Consider the following 25,534-nt stretch of genomic DNA (forward strand, 5'->3'; position numbering starts at 1 on the left):
ACTCCAAGGCCATGTCTACACAAGAAAAATGATCCACTTCTGACAGTACTTATCAACCCTGCTTCCTCTACCTGTACCCAAAAGTTGGAATTGAAAACAGTTTAAATGCTAGTGTAGACACGACAGCACTGTTTTCAGCATGTATAGAAAGGCTGATTGAAAGCACATTCCACAAGGACTCAATCAAGCTTTCTTTAAAGGTGATGAAAACTGTTTGTCCCATCTATCCTAGCAGTGAAATACTTTTCATACCAACTGAGGGGTGGGAGAAGAGGTAGTTGCTGACATTCATTTACTTCATTTTCTTGTTGCGTATAGGGCCAGAGAGCTGCTGGACTGAGAGATTATGTTCACCACGTCTTGTGTACAAAAAGAGCATATGAAATACAAAGGCTCCTGGTGTGTGTTATTGGAAGACAGTGATGTCTTACCATTGCAGTGTGGCAAAGGTAATAGAATTCAGGACAGTTGTGTCTATCTTAGCTAGAATTACCTTTTTCTAACTTAAAATCCTGTAAAAATTGGTTATGTATATTAGGATAACTTAAGTGCTTCCATTCTAAATTTATGCCAGACGAAAGATCTTTGTAACTCGTGTGGGACACAGTTCCTTCCAGCCAGGTTCTTACACTGATTCTTCAAACTGTAACAGAAAATAATTTTTGAAAATGTTTCCAACCCATCTTTGGCCTGTCCACACTGGAAGTTTGAAGTGTGCTAGTACGTGTTTAAGTGGACATGGTGTTTAAACTTTGTTTTTTTTCTTAAAAAAAATCTCTCCAGTAGATTGAGGCCTTCATCTTTTGTTCCGTATTTGCAGGATAATGATCAATATACCAAAATAAGAAAAAGGCTAGCTAATCATCTCTCTGAAAACCTGCAACACAGTTTAAAAAAAACAACACAGTTGATGCATTCATTTATGTTATTTCTGAATGTGCTATGATAAATTATCTTAAACTGTCTTCTGAGTTGAGAGGAAGTTAAGCACTGACAAGCAAAAGTCTCTGATTTGATTAGTATTTTAGTGAACCTTCTGCAAGAAGAGATGATGTATTTACCGAGTATATTGCACTGAAAGTGATTTTACTCTTCAGTATTATAAGTACTTGCAGGTGTTGCTATAAAAAGAACCCACAAGTTTTGATCATAATTTTGACTTTCATGGATGTTTCTTACCCCCATCTAATTTGCTCATCATTGTGATATTCAGACTTCAGATTTTGAAATGTAATGAATAGGGCTGTCAAGTGATCAAAAAAATTAATCACGATTAATCGCACAATTAATCGCACTGTTAAACAATAACAGAATACTATTTATTTAACTATTTTTGGATGTTTTCTACATTTTCAAATAGATTGATTTCAATTACAACACAGAATACAAAGCGTACAGTGCTCACTTTCTATTTATTTTTGAATACAAATATTTGCACTGTAAAAAACAAAATAAATAGTATATTTCATTTCACCTGATACAAGTACTATAGTGCAATCTCTTTATCACAAATGTTGAATTATTTATAAAAAAACACCGGCATTCAAAAATAAAACGCTGTAAAACTTTAGAGCCTACAAGTCCACTCAGTCCTACTTCAGCCAATTGCTGAGACAAACAAGTTGGTAACATTTGCAGGAGATAATGGTGCCCGTTCACATGGCACTGTTGTAACTGGCTTCGCAAGATACTTCCATGCCAGCTGTGCTAAAGATTCATATGTCCCTTCATGCTTCAGCCACCATTCCAGAGGATATGATGGGTTCTGCTTGATAACAATCCAGAGCAGAGTGGACTGATGCATGTTTATTTTCATCATCTGAGTCAGATGCCACCAGCAGAAGGCTGACTTTTTTTGGTGGTTCAAGTTCTGTAGTTTCCACATTGGACTGTTGCTCTTTTAAGACTTCTGAAAGCATGCTCCACACCTCGTCCCTCTCAGATTTTGGACGGCACTTCAGATTCTTAAACCTTGGGTTGAATGCTGTATCTATTTTTAGAAATCTCACATTGGTACCTTCTTTGCGTTTTGTCAAATCTGCGGTGACAGTGTTGGTAAATCAAACAACATGTGCTGGGTCATCATCCGAGACTGCTATACCATGAAATATATGGCAGAATGCAGGTAAAACAAGGAAGGGGACATACAGTTCTCCTCCAAGGAGTTTAGTAACAAACTTAATTAGCGCACTATTTTTTTTAACGAACATCATCAGCATGGAAGCATGTCCTCCGGAATGGTGGCTGAAGCATGAAGGGGCATACGAATGTTTACCATATCTGGCACGTAAATACCTTGCAACGCCAGCTATGAAAGTGCCATGCGAATGCTTGTTCTCACTTTCAGGTGACATTGTAAATAAGAAGCAGGCAGCATTATCTCCTGTAAATGTAAACAAATTTGTTTGTCTTAGCGATTGGCTGAACAAGAAGTAGGCCTTTGTGGACTTGTATGCTTTGAGGTTTTACATTGTTTTGTTTTTGAGTGCAGTTATGTAGCAAAAAAAAATCTACATTTGTAAGTTACACTTTCAAGATAGAGATTTCACTACACTATTTGTATGAGGTGAATTGAAAAATACTATTTCTTTTATCATTTTTACAGAGCAAATATTTAATAAAAAATAATATAAAGTGAGAACTGTACACTTTGTGTTCTGTGTTGTAATAGAAATCAATATATTTGAAAATGTAGAAAAACATTGAGATACTACAGTAATGGGGGGTATATAAGTACCTGAGAGAGAGTGCGTGAGCAAAGATTCAGGAAGGAATTATAACTGCTGTAGTTTAATAAAACACAAACCTGTAAGTGAGGGGAATTTGAAGAAGTAAGTCATCATGGCCATTTCATGCTTGATCTAGTATTTCTGTCATACCAGCATGTCCACTCTTCATACTAAAGTGGTCTCCAAAACTACTACAACAAACCTTTTGTTCCTATGAGTTTATAATATTAGCATAAAAATGTCCTCAAGGCTGAAACATGTTACAGAGCTTCATCCTTAGAGTATGTGCACCAAATTTCCAAAAGTGTATGTAAAGCAGCCAAAATGTCTTTTGTCGGGTGCTGTGTTGCAGCACATCTCATTAGCATGGATTTTATAGGTACATTAAGTTGGTTTTGGAGTAAAAGTTTCCATCTATACTAGGATTTTAAAGTATGATGTTAGTACGTGTTAGCTAATACATGCTAACATGTTTTAAGTCTAGTGTACATAAGGCACATTGCCTTTAGCATGTAATAAATTGGTTGAGTTAAAGTCTAGCTCCCCTTATTAACATGTTAGCTAATATGGTTTAATTTACACATTCTTTAAAAACAGGAACTTGCAGGAAGCATGGATAGGGAAAGTGATGTTCAGAAACATGTTAGCTGATCAGAGTCAACCTTAAGCTGACCCCCAGGCTTGACTATTGGCTAACATATTTGTGTACATAGTTTGCCCTGTCTACACTAGTTGCAAACTCCTTTTTATAGTCACATCAGTTAAAATATGTTAACTAATGCATCTTAAAAGACAACCTCTTTTCTCCACAGGCATGCCCTAAAAGTTTGTATGCTACCGCCACCTCCATACAGTCTTAGTTTCTTTGTGTTTATTCTTCATTATTAGCAAGCACATGTATAAGATTAGGATATCTGCTACCTTCCAGTAATTCTTGATGGGTTTGAAATAAGTATTAATAAGTCTCTCTCTTTATTCCTGTTCACTTGCTTCTTGTACTTCAGGTACCAAGCAGGGATAAGTTCTGATCTTGAACCATTGACCTCCTAAATTGCTGTGTGTAGTGGTTGACATAAGTAAGTTTTTTCATCCAACCAAATACAATTCGTGTAGTTGAAACTGTACAATAACATTGATACAATACTATTGTACAATAATATTTGTTACTACCTTGAGGTTTCCTGAAAACTACTTTATAATCAAAAACAAAAGCAGAGAGAGAGAATCCACACTAGGGATGTGTGTTTTCCGCTAGACAAAAAGGAGAACAAAGACAGGGTTTGTTTTTGACTCATCCTCTTCCCACATGTGAGTTAACAACTTGTTCTGCTCAGTCATGTGAGCATAGGAGGGATAAATACTCAATTTGAGCTGGACTAAAGTGGACTAACTGCTTTTTCTTTGGAGGGTTCATAGCTGAGGAGGACTGTTACTGTGTTGTAGAAATGTGTGAGACGATAAATGTTCAATATACTCCATTTATGGACACTGATAATCTGATACAACAGACAAAATCTTCTTTTTAAACTCATATGTAAACAGTGCATATGTTCTTGCTTGTGACATAGAAATATGTCCTACCATTCACGGATCCGCCTTTAAGACAGAAGCTTATACAGCAGATACCTCTCCTGGCACAACTCCTCCTACTATCCACTTTCCAATGGGAAAGCACTTTCAGATCCTTAGATGGGTCATTTCTTTGTAATGGAGAAATTGGCCTTTCACTGAACAGTCTGTTCTCAACAGCTTCTTCCATCTTTGTACAGTAGTGAAACAGACTTCAAATAGATACATTACTAGCAAGGAGTAAAACATTATAATTTCTGTGCAGTCTTTCAGTAGGCTTAGAAACTGGCGTTTAGTGTACAGTATCTTATAAACTGCTATGTTAACTATTTTTTCATAGTCAAGGAAATTGGAAAGGATGTTTGTTTGAGATCACTAAGAGATTAGTGATCATAGAAATTTCTGTCCCAAATTAGACCCATCGTCCATCTTAGTCCTACATCCTATCTCTAAGTACTGAGTACTAGATGCTTCAGAGAAGGTGCCAGAACCAACATGAAAAAATCCTGTCTAATGTCAGTGGATGTTCTCATCCATATAAATATCTAATCCTTTTTTGTTAATCTTACTAATCTTGGCTTTGTGGCAGTGAGTTCCGCAGTTTAATTCTGTACTGTTCTTTAAAGTTATTTGTATTGATTTTAAATTTGCTGCTTTCAATTTTACTGCGTATTCCCTTGTTCTTGAAGTCAGAGAGGGTAAGTAGGACCCCAATTTACTTTTTTAAATACTACTATTTTTTTTACCTGTAAAATATCTTCTCTGTAAATGTAGCAGTCCCAATACTTCGTATCCCCAGATTTCGAATGTTATTGCCACCCATTTCTGAACCCCCTTCTATTTGTGCTACATCTTTTTTGAGATAGGGTGACCTGAAGTGAACACAGTATCCAGGTGTGAGTGTACCGTAGAGTTATATAATGGCATTATAATATTTTCAGTATTATATTTCTAACCCATTCCTTGTATATTGTAACATCTTGTTTGCTTTTTTGGGTGTCTGCAGTCTTTATTGTGAGAGTTACAGTTAATTTAGAATTCAGCTATATGCACTAGTACATATTATTCCTTCCAGTGTTGATTACTTTGCGTTTTTCAACATTGAATTTCATCTGTCATTTTGCTGTCCACTTTCCTAGCTTTTATAGGTTCCTTTTAAGTTCTTCGACAGTTGCCTGTAGACATAACTAACCTAAATAATTTTGTCATGTGCAAACTGTCAACTCATTCTTCATTCCCTTTTCCAGATAACTAATATATATATTGTACAGTACCATCACAGGTGCATGGATCATCTCTGTAAATCTTTCCTCCAGTTGAAAATTAATCATGTCGTCCTACTCTTTGATTTGTCTTTTAGGAGGTGTCTAATCCATGACAGTACTTGACTTTCCAGCCCATGATTACTTAACTTTCATAATAGTGTCTTGTAAGGAGTTTGTCAAAGCCTTCTTGAATGTCCAAATACACTTTTAGTTGATTCTTCTTTACCTGCTCTTTTGTTGACACACTAAAAAAATCCTAGTAGACTAGAGAGACCCTGTTTTCCTCTACAGAAGCCATGCTGGTTTGTCCCTAGCTCATCATAACTATCTAGTTACTTTATAGTTCTATTTTTATAATGATTGCTTCAGTCAATTGTAGTAAAACTTACTGGTCTGTATTACTGGATCACCCTTAGCATTTTTGTGAAGATTGCCAGTGACCATTTACTTCTATCTGATCCTCTGGTGCTGTAGCTGATTTTAATGAAAGACTGCATATTGTTGTTGGTAGTGTAGCCACTTCATTAAGTTCCTTTGGAATTCTTGGACATGCACTTGTCTGGTCATGGCAACTTGCTTCTTTTTAATGTATGGACATATTCCAGCACCATCTCTTTTGACATATCTGTCTGTGACAGAACCTCATCTTTGTTACCTAAAAAGAGTAGGTCTGGGTTAAATATCTTTCTTGGTGGTGAAGATTGAGGCACAGAAATAATTTAGATTCTCTTTAATACCCTTATCCTCCTTAATTACTGTTTTTTCTATCTGGTAGTCCAGGGGGATTACCTGACTTCTTCTGAAGGCTTTCCATTTAAATAATTTCATATTTGTTTTTAAGTCTCCATTTGATCTTCAAATTCCCTTTTAGCTTTCCTAATTTCTGTTTTATCTTTTTACTACCGTAGTTTATGTTCCTTTTTATTAGCTTTGCTTGGGTTGGATTTCCATTTTCTGTATACCTCTTTGGCTTGAATGATTTCTTGGGCTTTGCCATTTAGTTAGTTAGTTAGAGAGAGAGAGAGAGAGAGAGAGAGAGAGAGTGTGTGTGTGTGTGTGTACGCGCGCCCCATCCTGCCTAGCCTTGTGGCTGGAGCTTGCATATGTCTGTGACTCTGGCTTCCTTGCCAACTGCACAATGGCAAAAACCAACCTATATGGTGTAGGTTTAACTAGCTTTCGTGCTCAGTTTAAAGTTATTAATTTTCTCACTTTTGAATGTAGGGTCTTTTTGATTAACTTCTTCTATTTAAATTTCCCTTTCTAAATGTTAATGTCTCAGTGCTAGTTTTGGTATTATTCCTTCTCCAAGGGCATGTAACTTCATTATATTGTGGACCCTATTGTATAGTAGCTTCAAGTAATAGTTACTTTTTTAGCCTATATTACTTAACACTAGGTCAAGAACAGCCAGCCCTATTGTGTACTCAGACATTAGCTGTTCCAGAAAGCAATTGTTTAAGGTGTCAAGAAAATGTTTCTCTCAGTTTATAATCCCACTGACATTTGACCAGTTTATATGCCAGGAGTTAGATTGTCCATTATTACTGTTTTATTAGACTGAGTTGTCTCTTTGATCCACCTCAGCATTGTGCAGTTGGCAAGGAAGCTGGCAGTAAAACCTACTAATATATTGGAATTCTTACGACTTATGATCAAAGGAGATGTGAATGTAAAAGTGTAAGAAGAAAGAAGTAGCCACAGGGGATTGGCTGTAGTTGATTGGGAGTGGCTATAAGAGGATCAGATTAGTAAACTTTTTATGTAGCAAGGGGTAAGTAGTTGGCAACTGTAGGACAGAGTGGCTTGGAAATCAAGGTCTGTCTAAATATAGGACTAGTTGGAGTTCCATTAAAAACTAAGGCACCAATCTACCCTCTTTTAGCCCCTATTTGGGATATACCTGAGACCTTTGTATTCCATTTTGACCATAGATCTTGGTTCTTATCCATAAGCCATTGTTGGCTCAAATTATCTATCATATTTTTCTCTAGTCAGAATTGAATGTCTCCTTTTGTGTTTGATTTAAAGATATGTCAATTTATATGAAACCCTGAGTTAAAGGGCTTTGTATGTGTCCCCCTCTGCCCCACTGGGGATGTCGTAAGATGTCACTATGTGCTGCTCACGTCTCCTTAAACCCAACTAACAGTGGCACATCAGTTCATCTCTTCTCCAAGTGTTGAATGGTGTCTCTCTGATTGTAAAATTAATTTAACTAAATCTGAAACCTTTTCATTGGGCAAGACAGCTGCTCTTCAGGACTTCTTATTACCTTGCTGCCCTACAAAATAAGCTGTAAATATCTTTCTCTCTCCTAATTATCACAGACACAGTTGTCCCCTGGTCATTTCTAAAATTAGAACAGACCTTGTAAGAAATCCTCACAAGCTCATCATACTTTTGTTGTGTCAGTTTGATTCAGATGACACTAGTTCTAAGACCTGAATGCTTGCTCAAAAAAATGTGACACTTACTGCCCTTTAAAGTCATCTGAGAGATTCTGTAGGTTTGACTGGTATGACCTGAAGTATTGTAGAAGACTGGGTCTCACAGCTACCCTGAGAATTGTATTCCCTAATTATAAGTTGTACTATTGGGCTTCAAGACTCCAGCCATTGGAGACTCTGGATGCAAAAGATTCTTCCTCTTAGAATTATTGGTACACCGCAGAATATTGTTCAGAGCATCCCATTTGAAAGTAAAACATGCCCATATCCCCCTACTCTCCTTGCCCTTCCATGCTGACACTTTGTTCAGTGTGGCTGTGGTGGGACAGATGCTCACCCCAGTCAGGAAGGTGTTATAAAGCATCTCTGGGCAGTCAGCCTCAGCCTGGTGCATCTATGAGGCCTGTCAAACCTGTAGAGGCGTGGCTCCTTAAAAGAGAGGATCCAAGCCTGGTGCAGGGCAGTGCTTGAAGGGAAGCAGAACTTGAACCCAGAGCTCCCTAGTCCCACAGAGCAGGCGCTGCTTACCAGGAAAGCTGCTGGAGAGCCTCTGCTGCCTAGACCCTTTGAAGAGGTAGAGGGACTGTCAGTACTGTGTTAACCTTTTCACAGCCCAGGGCCGTCCGCCTCGGACCCTCCGACAGAGAGGGGTTGAGAACTCTGACCCCCTGGATGCAGGTTATTTACCTTTTGTCTTGAGGGGGAACAGCAGGATAAGCCCAGGCTGTTTTATGGGCTCTAGGAATATTTTGTTTGCCTTTTTCATTTTGAACTGCTGCTATGCCCAGCAGAGGGGAGAGCTGCCTCCCGAAAACAGCTGGAGGACCACAGTCCAAACCAGCGCCACAGTGATACCTGCAATCAGGGAAGGACATCTGGGCTGAGAGAGGTGCCTACTCTCTCCCTAAGGGGCGTCCTAGAGGAGCAAGCCGTGACGTTAGCAGTGAGTCACAAGCTTTATAGTCACCTTCTGTTCTTTTTATTGAATGTTTAAAATTCTCCTCCCTCCATTTAACTTACTTTTGGGGAATACTGCGGTTTAGTTACTTATCAAATAAATGTAACTATTTATCATCAAATTAAGAACAGAGTTGAACCTGTTTGTGGGTCCTTTATTTTTTGTAATATCTTACCAAACCTAAGAGAGACGGGAGAACTATGTACTGTAAATCATTTAGAGCTTCCAGTGCTCTGTTCTAAGTTAGGCCCATTTAACCCCTGGTTTAGACATACCTAGGTCAATGGAAGAATGCTTCAGTCAACCGAGCTACCGTCGCTCGGGGAGGTGGTGCTCCTACAGCGACAGAAAAACCCCTTTCGTCGCTGTAGGCTGCATCTACACTACAGAGTTATGCCAACACAACTGTGGCATCATATCTATGCGGCTGTTGTCCCCATAGCGTAGACATAGCCTAATTCCACATAGTATGGCTCATTTTTCTTGCAATGGGTCATTAGCCTGCTTGCAGTCAAGTCGGTCGCTGGCTCAGGGATAGTTTTCTTTCTGAAGAGCTGGCTAGTTTTGGTCTCCCTTCAGAACTATAGGCAAGGTGGATGGACAACCCTGTTGCAGAGTTTAGTTTAGATCAAACCGTTCTCCTGAGGCTATTCCGCAAGGAGGTACAATGAAAGAGAGAGACAGTACAGGAAGATGGAGCAGAAATTGCCCCAAGGAGAGTCCACGCAGAGAACCCCCCCCACCTTACCCCTTTAAAAAACTGTTTGTGTGACCTGTGGCATGCGCAGTTGAAAACAGAGTCTCAGCTGAGTGGCAGACTTGTCTCCACTGCAGACGAAGGAACACTCATTATGATTATAAAATACTTGTTTGGACATAGGCCAAAAGAAATACTTGATAGGGTTAATCAAAGAACCCAGGTGCAGATTCCTCCTATCCCCATTGTCTAAGGGTTCATCTCAGAAGCTCACACAAATATAGATCAGAGAGGGAAGCTTGAAGAAAGATGGTCCAGTGAATAAGGTACTAGCCTGAGACTTTGGTTAAGTTCCATACTCTGTGACAGACTTCCTGTATGAACTTGGGCAAATCCTTTAGTCTCCCTGTGTCGGTTCCCCACGTCCCAGAGATTTTGTGTGGATAGATACGTTTGAGTCACCTCGATGCTATAGTAACAGGAGCCGTACAAGTATCTAAGATAGCTAGCTATAGTTAAGGCTGCAAGTTTGTCACAGAAGTCACGGCTCACGCAGCCCCTGCACCGATTGTACCGGCAGCTGCCGGGGCAGTCTTGGGCCACCGTGCACCCCCAGCAGCAGAGTTTGGGTGTGGGAGGGGGTTGAGGAATGGGATGGGGTGAGGCAGGCTCTGGGCGGCGCTTACCTGGGGGGCTCTCTGGAAGTGGCAACATCCCCCTCGCTCAACTGCCAGGTGGAGGCATGGCCAGGCAGCTCTGCACGCTGCCTCTGCCTACAGGCACTGCCCCCGCGGCTCCCATAGGCTGTGGTTCCTGGCCAATGGGAGCTGCGAAGCCAGCGCTCTGGGCAGAGGCAGGGTGCAATGCTGGCTGGCCACGTCTCTGCCTAGCAGCTGAGCGAGGGAGATGTCACCGCTTCCGGGGAGCCCCCCAGGTAAGCACCGCCCAGAGCCCACCTCACCCCCATCCCGTGCCTCAACCCTGTGCCCCCTCCCACACCCAAATTCTGATGCAGCTGGGGGGGACGGGGAGGGGAGGCGTGGAGCCAGGTAGGGAGCCTGCCAGCTCTGCCAACCCCCCCTCCCCAGCACCAGTGGCGTTCCTGGGCTGTGCACCCCTCCCCTCCCCCGCACCGGAGCTGCCCTCCCCCAGCACTTGTGGCACCTTTGGGCAGCCCCCCCAAGTTTTAGTCATGGGTATTTTTAGTTAAAGTCACGGACAGGTCACAGGCCATGAATTTTTGTATATTGCCCTTGACCTGTCCGTGACTTTTACTAAAAATACCCGTGACTAAAACGAAGCCTTAGCTATAGTCCATCTGGTCCTGAATCAAAGAGAGGCCAGTGCCTATACCCCATTGTTGCCTACTCCCCAGAAGTTTGGGAGGGAACAGAGCAGTTCTGGATCTGAAGTACTTTAAGTGTTTGTGAAAATCAAAATGCAAGAGGAATCCATATCTTATGGAGACTTCCTTTTGTCTATACGCACCCTTCCACATCCTTATTTGCTCATGGATTCAGGGACTTTAAGGTCAGCAGGGATTATTGTGATCATCTAGTCTGACCTCCTGCATATTGCAGGCCACAGAACTTTGCCCACCCACTTCTATAATAGACCCTAACCTCTGGCTGAGTTACTGAAGTCCTCAAATCATGGTTTAAAGACTTCAAGGTACAGAGAATCCACCATTTAGACTGGTCTCCCACGTTTAAGAAAGATGGATTCAAACTGGAACAGGTGCAGAGATCACAGGTTTGATCAACCAATACACTCAAGTCTCCTCCTGTGTCATGTCCCACTGATAAGTCCACAGCTTATAGCAAAAATCCTTGTTGTCAGTCCCTAAATGCATGACTTTGCACAATTAAATTTCATCCCATTTCTATACTCCAGTTTACAAGGTCATCCAGATCTTCTTGTATATATTCCAGTCCGCTTTCATATTGGCAATACCTCCCAACTTTGTGTCATCCACAAAGTTTATTAGCGCACACTCACTTTTTGTGCCAAAGTCAGTAATAAAAATGTTAAATAAAATTGGTCCCAAGACTGATCCGTGAAGAACTCCACTAGTAACTTCCCTCCAGCCTGACAGTTCACCTTTCATTATGACCTGCTGTAGTCTCCCCTTTAACCAGTTCCTTATTCAACTTTCAATTCTCATATTAATCGTCATCTTCTCCAATTTAACTAATAATTTCCCATTTGGAACTGTATCAGATGCCTTACTGAAATCCAGGTAGATTAAATCTACTGCATTTCCTTTGTCTAAAAAATCAGTTATCTTCTCAAAGAAGGATATCAGATTGGTCCGGCATGATCTATCTTTTGTAAAACGTGTTGTATTTTATCCGAATTGCCATTCATCTCTCTGTCTTTACTACTTTCTCTTTCAAAATTTGTTCCAAGACTTTGCATACAATTGAGGTCAAACTAATCTTATGGCAATTTTCTTTGCTGATGGTTGGCACCATTTCCAGTACAGATCCTTACTTAGGCTGTTTATTTAGGTCTTGGAGGTTCTACTAGCAGCTCTCAGACAGGAAACAGTTCATATCTGTATCTTCTTTGATGACCTTCTGCTCTGGGCCCCATCCAGATGCAAGGCCCCCGTGGACACCCTACCAGCAGTACAAGTACCAGGGAAGCATAGCTTTGAGAGAAACTGGGAGAACCATTAGTTCATAGCTATTTAAAGTTATTCATGTGGGGTGCAATTTGTCACAAAGTATTCATTTCTAAGGAGTGAAAGCAGAAGTTAACGAAGTCTATGTAGTGAGTTCAGTATTCCTTCAGAATGCACGATCCTGTCCCTCCCATGTCTTCTGTACATATATACCACAGGGGCTAAATTCCACATAGTGCCTTTCTAGATTTTTTTTTTTCTCCTGTTGTGTCTCCTGGACTTATCATCACTTCCAACCAAGATCAAGGTCCTTTCAGAAGTGTCCATAACACATCAGTGGTAGATGATGAATAGCAGATGCTGGAAGGCTCTCCAAATCTCAGAACTAGACAAAAGGTAACATATGCTGGTTTAGGGGGTGGTGGAGCACCTTCAGCATAGGAATAGTCCAAGGCACATGGTCTAACAAAGAGAAGAAGCTATGTCAACTGCCTAAAACTGCAAGCCATCCTGCAAGACCTGAAGATGTTCTTATATTCAATGTCAGACATCCACATATGTGCCATGGTGTAATTCAGCATGGAGATGGAAGCTAGGTCACTTGCTATGCAAGGAGAGGCCAGATACTATTGCTGGGCAAATAGAATAACCTGTTCACCTGGGCAATGTACATCAAAGGGAAAAACAACCCAACCGTAGATTGTCAGAGCAGGCAAAGTATGGATCTTGTGAGCAGGAGCCTACGTTGAGGAGTGCTTTGACGCAGATCCAGAGTTTGTATGTATTCCTGCTGTACCTGCTTCTGCCCTGGACTGCACAGAAAGTCAGAAAGGAGAGGACTTTCGTAATTCTGGTGGCATCATGGTGACTACAGAGACCCTGAATTTTGGACCCTGTAAACACGACAACAGAACCACTGTTGTGTGTGCCACATAAAAAGGATCTCCTGACTGCCCCAAGGACCCCTTTGTGCAACCTGACTGCAGCAGACTAGCCAGCTGCCTGCCCTTTGACAGGGAGCAACTAAAGAAGGAGGGCTATTTGGCCAGGTAACCTCTACTCTTTCCATTTCCAGATAAGCTCTATCAGTTGTGTAAATATATCATCTTGGTAAAATTTTAAATGCTGCTTTAGAGAGCAGAGTTACACCAAGATCAGCAAAAATACATCATGTACAGTGCTAGAGTTCCTTCAGGACAATTTCACTGTGGGTTTAAATGCGCTGAAATTGAAGGTATGCACAGCAGCGCTACTCAATGTGCTGGGAGTGTCAGAGGGAAGAATGTATATATGCAGGCATTGAATTTGTTCAAGAAGCCTTACTCGTACATCTTCAACAACTACACAGAGGGACTCCATCTTGGGGCATCAGATTGGTATTCAGTATCACTGTGGTACGTCCTTACTACCATATGCCTACTCTGCTTGATGCATCAACCTTGATAAAAAGGAAACATGCTTGAGCTACATGGTTAGACACCAGGTTGGAAAAAATATTTTATAGACGTTTGACATAAGTTATAAAGCTTGTGCTGTTAAAGTGGTTGGTGTCTTTGTGATAGCATGGAGAAACGTGAACTCTCAAGTACCTTTCTAGAAGTAAATGAAACATTGACGGCGCCATGTTTGTCTACTAAAAGCAACTTGCATTCTATAATTTAAATCTTTAATTTAAATCTTTTAGCTTAATTTTCTTGTCTTACTTCTATATGTAACTGCTGCATTGTACGTTCATTTTCAGAATCTATCAATAAATAGCCAAAAGATATAGCGCACTGAAAGGGGAATTATTCGTTTGCTCATTGTTTTTTTTTTTTTTTAAATGATATTTGTGGGTCAGGCCTTAAATCTCCAATTTAAAATGGATAGATATTTAGACATATCAGTTTGTATTTTAAGCATTCTTTTTTTTCTCACTCTAGCTTCAGGCATACATGAGAATAAAAGAAAAAATTGTAAAAAGTCAATGGTTTCAGTAGTTCCAGTTTAATGTATTTATGATAGTAGTGGTAATTTTCGCTGTCAACTGGAAACCATTCATGAAAATGCTAATAGTGCGTTGAGAGGATAATTTAATCTCTGCTTCATATGCTCCTTGGAACTGACCCATATGCAAGAAACAAAATCCCTTTTCCCTTTTTTGACAGTTGTATGATGAAACTCATTTCTCATGTATTTTATGCTATTACATTCAATCCTGCCAGAGGAAATTACTCTCAACATTTAGTAATTGTTTACGCTATTTGTGGATTAGATGCTGTAAAAATCCTAAATACCAATTTCCCAATGGAGCTTTGGATGAGCAGCAGTTTCAAAGGCCAATGTGGTGTGTTTTTGTGTTTTTGTTTTATTTGTTGGATTGTTTACTTTATAATCTTTAATGTTAGCAGAAATAGCTCAATTTTGTTTCGCTACTATGACTAGTGATATTCATTCATTTTTAAGCGTGGGAGGTAAGCTGTACATTTAGCCGTGGTAAGGCATCCAATACCTGACACTAAAGATGGGTTTTCATGGATTTGGCTATGCTACGAGCTAGGGGTGTGACTCCCAGCTCCTGTAGATATACTCCTGCTATCTCTCATTTCAGCTTGCACATTAAAAATAATAGGGTAGCTACAGTAGGCCTGGGCATGGCAGTGCCACCACTGTTGCTGCCTGTGGTACTGTGGCTTCACTGCCATTTTTAATGTGCTAGCTCAGATGAAAGTTGGCGCAGGTATGTCTCTGCAAGCTGGGAATCATACCCCTAGCTCATAGTGCAGACGAAGCCTATGTGAAGGGTATTTTATAGTGTGGAGAGTGGCAATAACTTAGTTAAAAGCAAAACCCGCTCCAAAGTCACCCATGACTTGTTTGAACTTGGTGATGGAGGAACCTTCAGCTGATCATTCCTGTGGTCGTCATTCGGCATCGTGTCCCTCCAGCTTCCTCATGTTGTGTGCTGTGTTTGATACCTAATGAAATGGGAAGTGACAGAACATGGTAAATTATTTTACAACACACAAGTCTGTTGTGTGTCGCCACCTCTGCTTATATGAGTTATGGTCACCAGAATTGAACAAATACCTATTTTTAAAAATTGAAATATATTGAATTTGTTAATTCTTTGAAGTTGAATCTATGGGAGAATGTGTGCTGTATTGTACCTCTAATAATCTGATTTACACACAAGCCAGCACACTAATCTTAGAGTTTTACTCTTTATAGCCTTTTGGATAGCCTTCTGGAGCTAAGGTTGTTCCTTTGATGCAGTAATACTTGGCACGTCTAATACATTCTAATTGTCTTTGCTTCTCACCGGCTTTAGTCTGGGTGTGATTCTGAAAGTTGGTCACTGTAGATATGTAGAAATCTCAACTAATGTAATTAATAGGCTGCTATGGTGAATTCTAAATATAATCTGTTTCCATTATGTCTGTTTATTATGTTTAATACCTTGAAGATATTGCAAATAATTACCCATGATATGTTGGTGGCACAGATACATTTTACTGTACTGTTAGATAAGAACGGACATACTGGGTCAGACCAATGGTCCATCTAGCCCAGTTTCCTTGTCTTCTGCCAGTGGCCAGTGCCAGCTGTGGCAGAGAGAATGAACAGAACAGAGCAATTTCAAGTGATCCATCCTCTATGATCCAGTCCCAGCTTTTGGCAGTTGGAAGTGTAGGGACACCTGGAGCACCGGATTGCATCCCTTACCATCTTGTTCCATCTATGTCTATTCGCCTATCCTCCATGGATTTACCTAATTCTTATTTTAACTCAGTTATACTTTTGACCTTCACAACATCCCATGGCAATGAGTTCCACAGGTTGACTGTGTGTTGTGTGAAGAAGTACTTCCTTACGTTTGTTTTAAATTCGGTGCCTATTAATTTGATTGGGTGAACCCTAGTTCTTATAAAAAGAACAGGAGTACTTGTGGCACCTTAGAGACTAACAAATTTATTAGAGCATAAGCTTTCATGAGCTACTGCCCACTTCTTTGGATGAATATAGAGTGGATCATATATTGAGTATATATATATATATATACACACACACACAGCATGAACAGGTGGGAGTTGTCTTACCAACTCTGAGAGGCCAATTAAGAGAAAAAATTTTTTTTGAAGTGATAAGCTAGCCGAGTACAGACAGTGTGATAAGAAGTGTGAGAGTACTTACAAGGGGAGATAGAGTCAATGTTTGTAATGGCTCAGCCATTCCCAGTCCTTATTCAAACCGGAGTTGATTGTGTCTAGTTTGCATATCAATTCCAGCTCAGCAGTCTCTTTTTTTTTTCTCTTAATTAATTGGCCTCTCAGAGTTGGTAAGACAACTCCCACCTGTTCATGCTCTCTGTATGTGTGTATATATATCTCCTCATTATATGTTCCATTCTATATGCATCCGAAGAAGTGGGCAGTAGCCCACGAAAGCTTATGCTCTAATAAATGTGTTAGTCTCTAAGGTGCCACAAGTACTCCTGTTCTTTTTGCGGATACAGACTAACACGGCTGCTACTCTGAAACCTAGTTCTTATGTTATGTGAAGGGAGAAATAACACTTAAACTTTTTTCTCCATACCATTTATGATTTTGTAGACCTCTACCATATCTCTCCTTAGCCATCTCTTTTCTAAGCTGAATAGTCCCAGTCTTTTTAATCTCTCCTCATATGGAACCTCATTGTTTTTGTTGCCCTTCTCTGTATGTTTTCTAATTCTAATATATATTTTTTGAGGTGAGATGACCAGAACTGCACTCAGTATTCAAGGGGTGGGCGTACCATGGATTTACTGTGCTAGTGAGGCTCTGTCTGTACAGGCATTACAACTGAATTTTAACAGCCCTGTTGCCGTTGTCCTTAAACTTTGTTGTAAGGCCTACATAAAACAGGGCTTAAATCTACACTTGGCATATGGCAGTTGAGGATGCAGAGCTTTGTTTGTACTGCCCTTAAGTATCCCACTGGAGCTCAGTCACAGGGGTGGGGTCTGTCTTTAGCAAGGGATGACATGGGTAACAGGTAGGCAGAAAACATAAAAGAGAACAGGTCTTCCAAACGTGTTTTTTTTTCCCCTTTCTCATTTTGCAAGTTCATGATGTCAGTGGTTCTGAGGGGTGTGTATGTATATAATAAACATAATTATAGGCAGCATAAAATTTTATGTACACATGGACTTTCACGGGTGTGTTCATGCAATTTCTACTAATTGATCAGATGAAAGTAATTTGATAAAACATTTTGGCCTGTAATCAGTTTCAGTGACGTTACCAGAGCCCAGTAAAATAAACAGAATGCAGACTCTAGTATGTGTAAAAGGAGTTGGTCAGAATTTATACCACCTTCATCCTTCTCTGGTTTGATTAGAATATATATATATATATATATATATATATATATATATATATATATATATATATATATATATATATATATATATATATATATATATATATATATATATATATTTATTTTATCAACTTTTTGGAGTAACTCTTTGATTCTGAGTGGAATTGTCAAATTAAATTACATTTCAGTCATTAATATTTTATATAATATCTTTTTTTACATATGGATGATCACCAAAGAGGCATACTGTATAATTTGGGGTTTATGCACCAATATAGCTGTACTAATGCTGAGCTCTAGTGCAGAGGCACTGCACTGGAGCAAAAAGTGCATTGCATGCATGCAGCATTACCCTACGTTTGAAAATTAAAGTGGTGTGGTATATGTTTGGCACAGCAGTATTTAGATAAATCAGAATTAGCAGATAAAATAAGAATAATTGCCTTCAAATACCAATGGCATTGAGAGGTTTGAATGATTTCATATGAAGAGAATACAACCATAGCAATTGTATGAAATACCAAAATTCATAAGAATTGAATCCTTCAGTTTTCAATGCAATTTAGTTGTGATCTCCTATTTTGTACTATGATATATCTGCATTATTACAGCATCTAAAATAATGCATGTACACTTTCCACCCTCTCTCTCTCTCTCTGAAATCTCCTTTCCTCCTTCCAACTCTCACCTCTCCCAAAAATTAAAGCATCTTTGTTACAAGAAAGGGGGTAGCAAGGTGGATAAAAATTTGATTATTTTGAAAAAAATGATTTTTTATTTAAATTGGATTTTTCTGATTTTATTTAAATTATATATTTTTTTCTTTTTAAAAATAAACCTGTTTAAAATGAAATGTGAATTTAATATAAAGTATGTTGTGGCCTAAACTTATTCTAACCTCTTTAAACATTTTTAAATAAATATGTAGAATCCATGAGCCTCTATCTAAAACCTTGAGATAAAGGCTGCTTTTCTATATAAAGACAGAACCAGGGGAAAACATCTGACTTTTGAGTTTGAGCTTTATAAATATGGCACTCTAGATCATGTACTGTATTAAGGGCTTGTTTTGTTTAATAAAAATACATTTTATATACTCTTTTATGTGTTTTATTAACTTCCAATTACTATCCTAATGCAACTTGACACAAATCATGAGCAAAAAGTTAATTCTCCAGTAAATAAGCAATATATTATTCACCAATTTCTAACATACTGAAATTGTACAGTTAATAAGAATCTGAAAATATTAAGCTATATAATTGCTTAAATAAATGTATATAATTATAGTGTACCTCGTAGGTAGCAAAAAGTTGTACCAAGTCTTGTGTAAAGTTAGTTGCAAAGTAACATGTTTTAATGGTTATATCAACCAATGAGAATGCACCTTTCTTTAGAAAATGACTGAAATAGAAATGGAAAAGTTGATTAAAATCAGTTATTTAAATTTAGGCTTTCCACTTGGTGCTTTAAATCATTAATTAAATTGCTGATTTAAATGGTCTTGATTTAAATCTCCACCCTGTGGGGGTAGAGTGTTTGAACTGATAGACTTGCTGAACCTGGATGTGTGTTGTGTACTTCGTTCTTCAGAAAAAGACAAGGGGTAGTTAATATTATAACTTTTTTGTAAGTGGAACTATTCCATTGTACAATAAAGCAAAAGACAGCAAGAAGATGTAAAGCTATTTAATAGGTGGAAATTGCGCTAGTATGTCTTGGCAATGCTTGTTCATTTTAAACTTACACAAGGATATGCATAACACCATGTATAACTTTGTAACTATTGCACTAAAATAAGTTTTTATATTTTTATATATACATATAGTAGTAATTATGTTCAAGATTCAGGATAATCAAACTTTTTGAGAATAAAAGAACATTTCTTTTAAGGTATTTGAAATAACAGATGAATAATCCTGATGGTTTTTGCTGGTCCCACTTTAATTTGCCATTTACTATGTGAAGTAAGGTAGAGAACCAGCCTCACACCACTTCTGTATTAGTAGTCATTTAGCCTGGAGGGAGTTTCAGCACTGGTAAAAAGCCCTGCCTGTTGATGACATTTCACTGGCATACTCAAAAATCATGCCAAGAATGAGAATAGTGGCTAGTTTGAGGGGGACAACCCTGTAATCCGTCTCAGCTCTGTGTATCTAGGATTCTCATTCTCTCTCTCCCAGATGCACTATGAAGGGGACATGTGACTTTTGGCCATATTGGCAAGTTTGTCCAAGCCTAGACCCCACCAATTAACAGATGTAAGGGAAAGAGCATTGTGGGATTGCAGCAGTTGCTTTTGAACAACAATGTCCTTTTTGTAAGAATCTGATGCTTTTTAAAAGATGCAACATGACATCATTACCGTTGATCCAAGAAACATTCCTTCAATAATACTGTGTGCTGTGGTTATCAGCTCCCTTCCCCCATTCCTTTCTCTTGCCTCTCTGACTTATGGTTTTTGTCTATTGTTCAGCTCTAGGCTGTAAATGCGAAACAGTTGTCTTTTAATGTCATGTTCTTTTTAGGGCTGGGAAGGATCAAATGTAATATTGTTGACCTTTTTGCTTTTCTATCACATCTGTTATAAATGAAATACATTTCAGGTGTCTACTAAATTGCAGCTAATTCTTGTTCTCTCCCGTGTGAAACCTTAAGAGATAAAAATAGATAATACTTAGTCCTGCCTCAGTGCAGGGGACTGGACTAGATGACCTTTCAAGGTCCCTTCCAGTCCTACATTTCTGTGATTATAGATAAGATGTAGGCATGATAATCCTGTACATTTGACTCCATCTAATTGAACTACATTTTATATATAATTCCTGTGCTAATCATACGTTTTAATATAAATGAATAGAGAAATTAATAAGTTGACATCAGTGTCACTGTAATGGCACCTGCATAAATACATACTTAAAACACAATAATTATATTTGCACAACAGTTCATAATTTCATTTAATTTCTTATACCCAATCTATCACTGTGGTATCTGCATGTGTAATTGTTCCTTAGGTGCTGAGAATGGGCTATCATGGAAACACATTTATGGTTATATTACAAATGTTTAAAATCCTGGCTGTTTGGAGGTACATTAGGGAAATCCTGGACTTTGCTTGATTTTCTTGCATCCTATCTCCCAAATACCTCTTAGCCAGACAAGCTGGAGAGTCATGCAGCATTGATAACTAGGTATGTCTTGGCTGTGCTCGCACACAATAGTGCTTTCCATGGTGTGGTTCTGGCAGTTGCTTGAAACTAACAAGGATCATGTTGTCTTTGTCAGTTTCACATGCTGTCAGTGCCTAGAGGAAAATACTACTATGCACAAGCACTCTAAGAAGCATTATTTTTTTCTATAATTTCTGTAGGAGTCGCTTCCAGGGGGAGGGGCGGAATCAATGATTCAACAGAGATCTGGAGGTGGGGGTATAGAGACCAGAAAAGGAGACAATTGGGCAGTAACATAACATAACACTTAAACTCAGATTTATGGTCCTTGTTTGTAGGGCCGGCTCCAGGCACCAGCCCACCAAGCTTGTGCTTGGGGCGGCATCTGGAGGGGGGTGGCGCGGCGCTCCGGCTGCCGGGGAGAGCAGAGCCGCAGTGGGCTCGCCGCTCTCCCCCGGCGCTCTGGCCACCGGGGAGAGTGGGGCCGTGACTGGGCTCGCCGCCCTCCCCGCGGCGCTCTGGCTGGGGGGCGGGGGAGAGCGGGAGGTTTTTTTGCCTGGGGCGGCAAAAAAGCCAGAGCTGGCCCTCCTTGTCTGCTACGAAGTTAAAAACCTTCTGTAGGTTTAACATACAAAATGTAAAGTGTGGAAGTGTAAACCTTGACGAGACAGAACAAAAAGATTTGGAGAAGAAAGTGGATAGTATGTCAGCTATTTGCCAGTGATATAGTTGTTTTGGTTGGTAACATTTTATGGAGGATTGTGAGAAACTCCCAATGCCAAGGCCTTGTCCTCACTATGGGAAAATGTGAGTTTTTAACATTAGCGAAAATCCTAGAGTAGACAAGGCAAGTTGTTGTTGTTTTATCTTGTGTTAGCTGGTCGAGGTAAACTCTAACATGTTAGAACTGCAACTGCCCTGTCTACAATAGGATTTTAACACATTAAAAGTACACCTTTTTTCCTAGTGTAGACATGGTCCAAAATGGCCTATACATTTTGGATAAATGTAAGGCAAAGCACCCTTAAAACACAAAACACTTCACACATTCTAATGGCTTCTGAACTTTCAGGTTCTTCTGTGAAAAGCTATTGAAGATGGCTTAATGCAGATGGCTTTGTTATGTGCATATAGCAGTTAGAGGAAACCTCAATGCTTGAGTTTGTCTGAAGGGACAGACAGATATATGTTACTCTTTCTGATTTTGGTCACCATCCCTCTAAGATGTGGGTAGTGATAGAAAATATCAAGAGCAGGCATATAAGATAGAGGTCTTAAATTTATGTATCAGAAGAGATTGAAAAGTCTGAGGGTATGGGCTTGTCTACACTGCACTGCTGTAGAGCTTCAGTGAAGATGCTGCCTACGCCGATGGGAGGGTTAGGTAATTCATCTCCCCTCGAGAAGCGGCAGCTAGGTTGACAGGAGAGTTCTCTCATTGACGTAGCGCTGTCTACACTGGGGGTTAGGTCAGGTTAGCTGCATTATTCAGATGTGTGGATTTTTCACACCCCTGCACGACCTAGTTATACGGACCTAATTCTCCTTTTGACCTAGCTACCAGCTCTTGGGGGTTATCTAGGCTGATGGGAGAGCCCCCCTGTGGGGGTAGGTAGTGTCTATGCTGAAGCACTAGCATGGTGCAGCTGCAGCATTTCAAGGGCAGACAAGCCCTTATTTAACTATGAAAGGAGAAGGGTTAAAGGTGATTTGATGGAAGTATTGAAAATTAGTGACAGTTGATCAGTGCCTCCTTTTTAGCCTGTGGTCTAATCAAAGAAGAAGGTAATACTGAATTAAATTAAGCTAAAAGACAGTAAGTTTAGAACCAAGGAAGGAAATGTTCCTTTACGCAACTGTAGTTAAGCAGGAGAATTCACTATTGCCAGAGGTCATTGAGACACATACTGTTGGGTGAATTTTTAAAAAGGAGCAGATAATTGTATAACCATTAACATCTGTATCTCTGCAAATGAAAGATTACATGGGGAATTAAGCCTTCATAAGCTGTTCAATTTTTGTAGGCCTGGAAGGAATTTTTTTCCATTAGATCCCTGCATGATGGCTAAGTGGACTGTAGGTGGGTTTTCATTTTTTGTGTGCCTTCCATAGAGGGATAAGTTGCAGGCCTCTGTTGAAGGCAGGATACCAGACTTGCGTAGCAGTTGGACTGATCTGGTATAGCATCTCCTGTGTTAACAGCATCACTCGGTATGAGTGGCATGCTTGGTCTACAAGAAATTTGGACTCTGCTTATCCGTAGGCTTCAGTAATGAGTTGCTTTGCTCTGGCTCTGAGATTTGTAATCAGTGATAAGTTGTAATGTTTTTCTTACAGTAATCCATGCTGAAGAGGCCCCATTCATGCAGATGAACAAAGGGTTGAGGCAGCACTTTCAACCCAGATAGTCAGTCGGCTAACTGCCCAGCAGGATGCCATCAACCAGCCGAGCGGGCAGCCTGAAGGACCCAGAAATTGCAGAGCTCTTCTTCAAAGAAGATCCAGAAAAACTCTTCACAGATCTCCGAGAGATTGGCCATGGAAGCTTTGGAGCAGTTTATTTTGTAAGTAATTTGAACAGACAGTAACTTGTGAATATTAGCGGGCTAATCTTTAACTCTGGATATTGCCTTTTTTACTACTTATTGAGGAAAATTAACTAGTTTGAAACATTGAGGTTTTTATGGTAGGCTCTTTGGGTGAGGGAGGGTTGTCTTGTTATGTGTTCGTACAGTGTCAAGCACGATGGGGCCTCAATCCCTCACTTGAGTCCCTAGGAGTTACCACCATATTAATAATCAGAAAAGCTGGGTCAGGGTCCAGGACTGGTGCTCTTAGACATGACAGTAATACAAACAATAATAAATAGTCAGGGATCTAGTTGCACATTAAAATTGCAGGGGCCTAGCAGCAGCAAAGTTTGCAATTGCAAGGCAAAGTACCTGAAAAGAGACAGCTTCCATCATAAATCAAAGGGTGTTTTGCATCAGCAAGTAATCAAGTCTGTGTAGTAAAATGAACTACAGCTACTCTGGCTTGGTTAGCCAATTAAACTCCTGCTTACCTTTCTGGCAATGTTAACTGCCATTAAACTATCTGTCTGCAGCTGAAAAGCCCAGACCCAATCTCTCCATTCCCCAGACCCCACATACTAATCACAGCACTAACAGGGAACATGTTCACCCGAGGCTCAGTCTTGGGCATGCTCAGTAGTGCACCTTTTCTTGGTCTCACCTGGCTAACATCATCAAGGCCCATATTTCTGCCACTCTTCATGATTGGCAGCTCAGGTTCTATTGTTCTGCTCAGCTCCTCTTCATTTCAGCCCCTCCCTTCTGACTGGCAGTGCAGTTCTGTTGCGCCATACAGTTCCTTCTCACCCCCTGCCCCTGAGAGCAACTCAGTTTTCTTTCTCCATCCACCACTCAGCCCCTCCACAGCCATTTTCTCTCTCACTGTGTCACTCGGTCTGCCCCAGTGTCCCATGCTGTCCTGGTCCAACAGACAGGAATCCCAATACTTGTCCATATAGCATTTCTACTTGACCTGAACTTTTGGAGAACAGGATTTTCCCTGCCTGCTCTCTGCTTACATAGCACAGCTGAGACATGGAATCTCTCTTAGCCTCTGACAGCTACTTCATTTGCAACTTACTGTCTGTTAACCAAAGTGCATAGCGTGAGACCTTCATTCAAAAGCCATTTTCTGGTGCAAGCCTTTTCTCATTTATAATAGGTGTGTCCAGACCTGTCAGTTTTCTTACAGAGAGCTATTTGTGTCAGTATTTTATGAGTTTCCTATTCATTGTTAATAATTGCAGCAGACTATGTTGGGAACCTTCCAGCACAAATTTAATGCAGCACAGATGAACTAATTAGGAAAAGCTTCTTAATTTTGTTCCTTGCTTAAAATTATGAGCAGCCACTGTCTGGGAACAGATCGGTGTGAGCAAATGTTTTATAATGAAGTGAATGCCACAGGTGAACATTACTTAATATAATTAAATTCACTGCATAGAAAACTGGAAATAGATTTCATATCGACTCACTTCTCCCCTTCGCTCACTTTTTGATACAATTTTTAAATGTTTCCAATCTTGCTACATATTATTATGGCACATAAGTGTCATAGGAGATAGTTAACCAAAACGAGCACATGGTTAGAGGTCACCTGCATGCTATGTGCTAGGGATGCTCTCAAACAGTGAGAAAAGAGGAGCATTCATCACATCAGTATCTCTGTGAACTCCATGTTTCTTTTCAAGTTAAAAATCATTTAAGGGTTGAATGCCCTTTACCAGGACACCCTTCAAGCAACATGACAAGTGCTGCCATGAATTTAAATGGTGGAGAACCCACCCCCCCAAGCTTTTCAACCCTTCTCTTCTCTACATGCTCTCTGACTAAACATTATTGTCAGAAAGTTCATTAACAAAGAGGGATTTCTACCTTACTGTGTTCAGATTGTGCTTCCGATGCATTGCAGGTAGGAGATTAAGCAGTCTTCCTAAAGGACAAAAGGTAAACTTTGCATGATGCTGCTCAAATGTTTGTGTATCATGTGTCTTTTGTTAATAAAGGAGTGTGCCCTGTAGAAGATGTGTGGTATGTTACTATATATTGTCATTTTGCATTTTAAGCTTCAACACACAAACTAGACATGTGATTACAGTATCTTTTTTGCTCTTGAAAATTTCTTGTAAGAAATTTTATATCTGAAGCTAT

The 25,534-nt window shown here is 39.8% G+C and overlaps 1 protein-coding gene across 4 annotated transcripts in view; it reads left to right on the plus strand.

Annotated features, from left to right (window-relative positions):
• TAOK1 (TAO kinase 1) overlaps nt 1-25,534 on the plus strand; it is a 135,986-nt gene that overhangs the window by 59,618 nt on the left and 50,834 nt on the right. For all 4 annotated transcript variants that reach the window (XM_054008663.1, XM_054008666.1, XM_054008665.1 and 1 more), the window contains one exon: nt 23,148-23,374. In XM_054008663.1, coding sequence (XP_053864638.1) covers nt 23,243-23,374 — 132 coding nt within the window. In that variant the 5' untranslated portion in view covers nt 23,148-23,242. The remainder of the gene's footprint in view (nt 1-23,147; nt 23,375-25,534) is intronic.

This window comes from Malaclemys terrapin, chromosome 18 (assembly GCF_027887155.1).
Source record: "Malaclemys terrapin pileata isolate rMalTer1 chromosome 18, rMalTer1.hap1, whole genome shotgun sequence".
NCBI lineage: Eukaryota > Metazoa > Chordata > Testudines > Emydidae > Malaclemys > Malaclemys terrapin.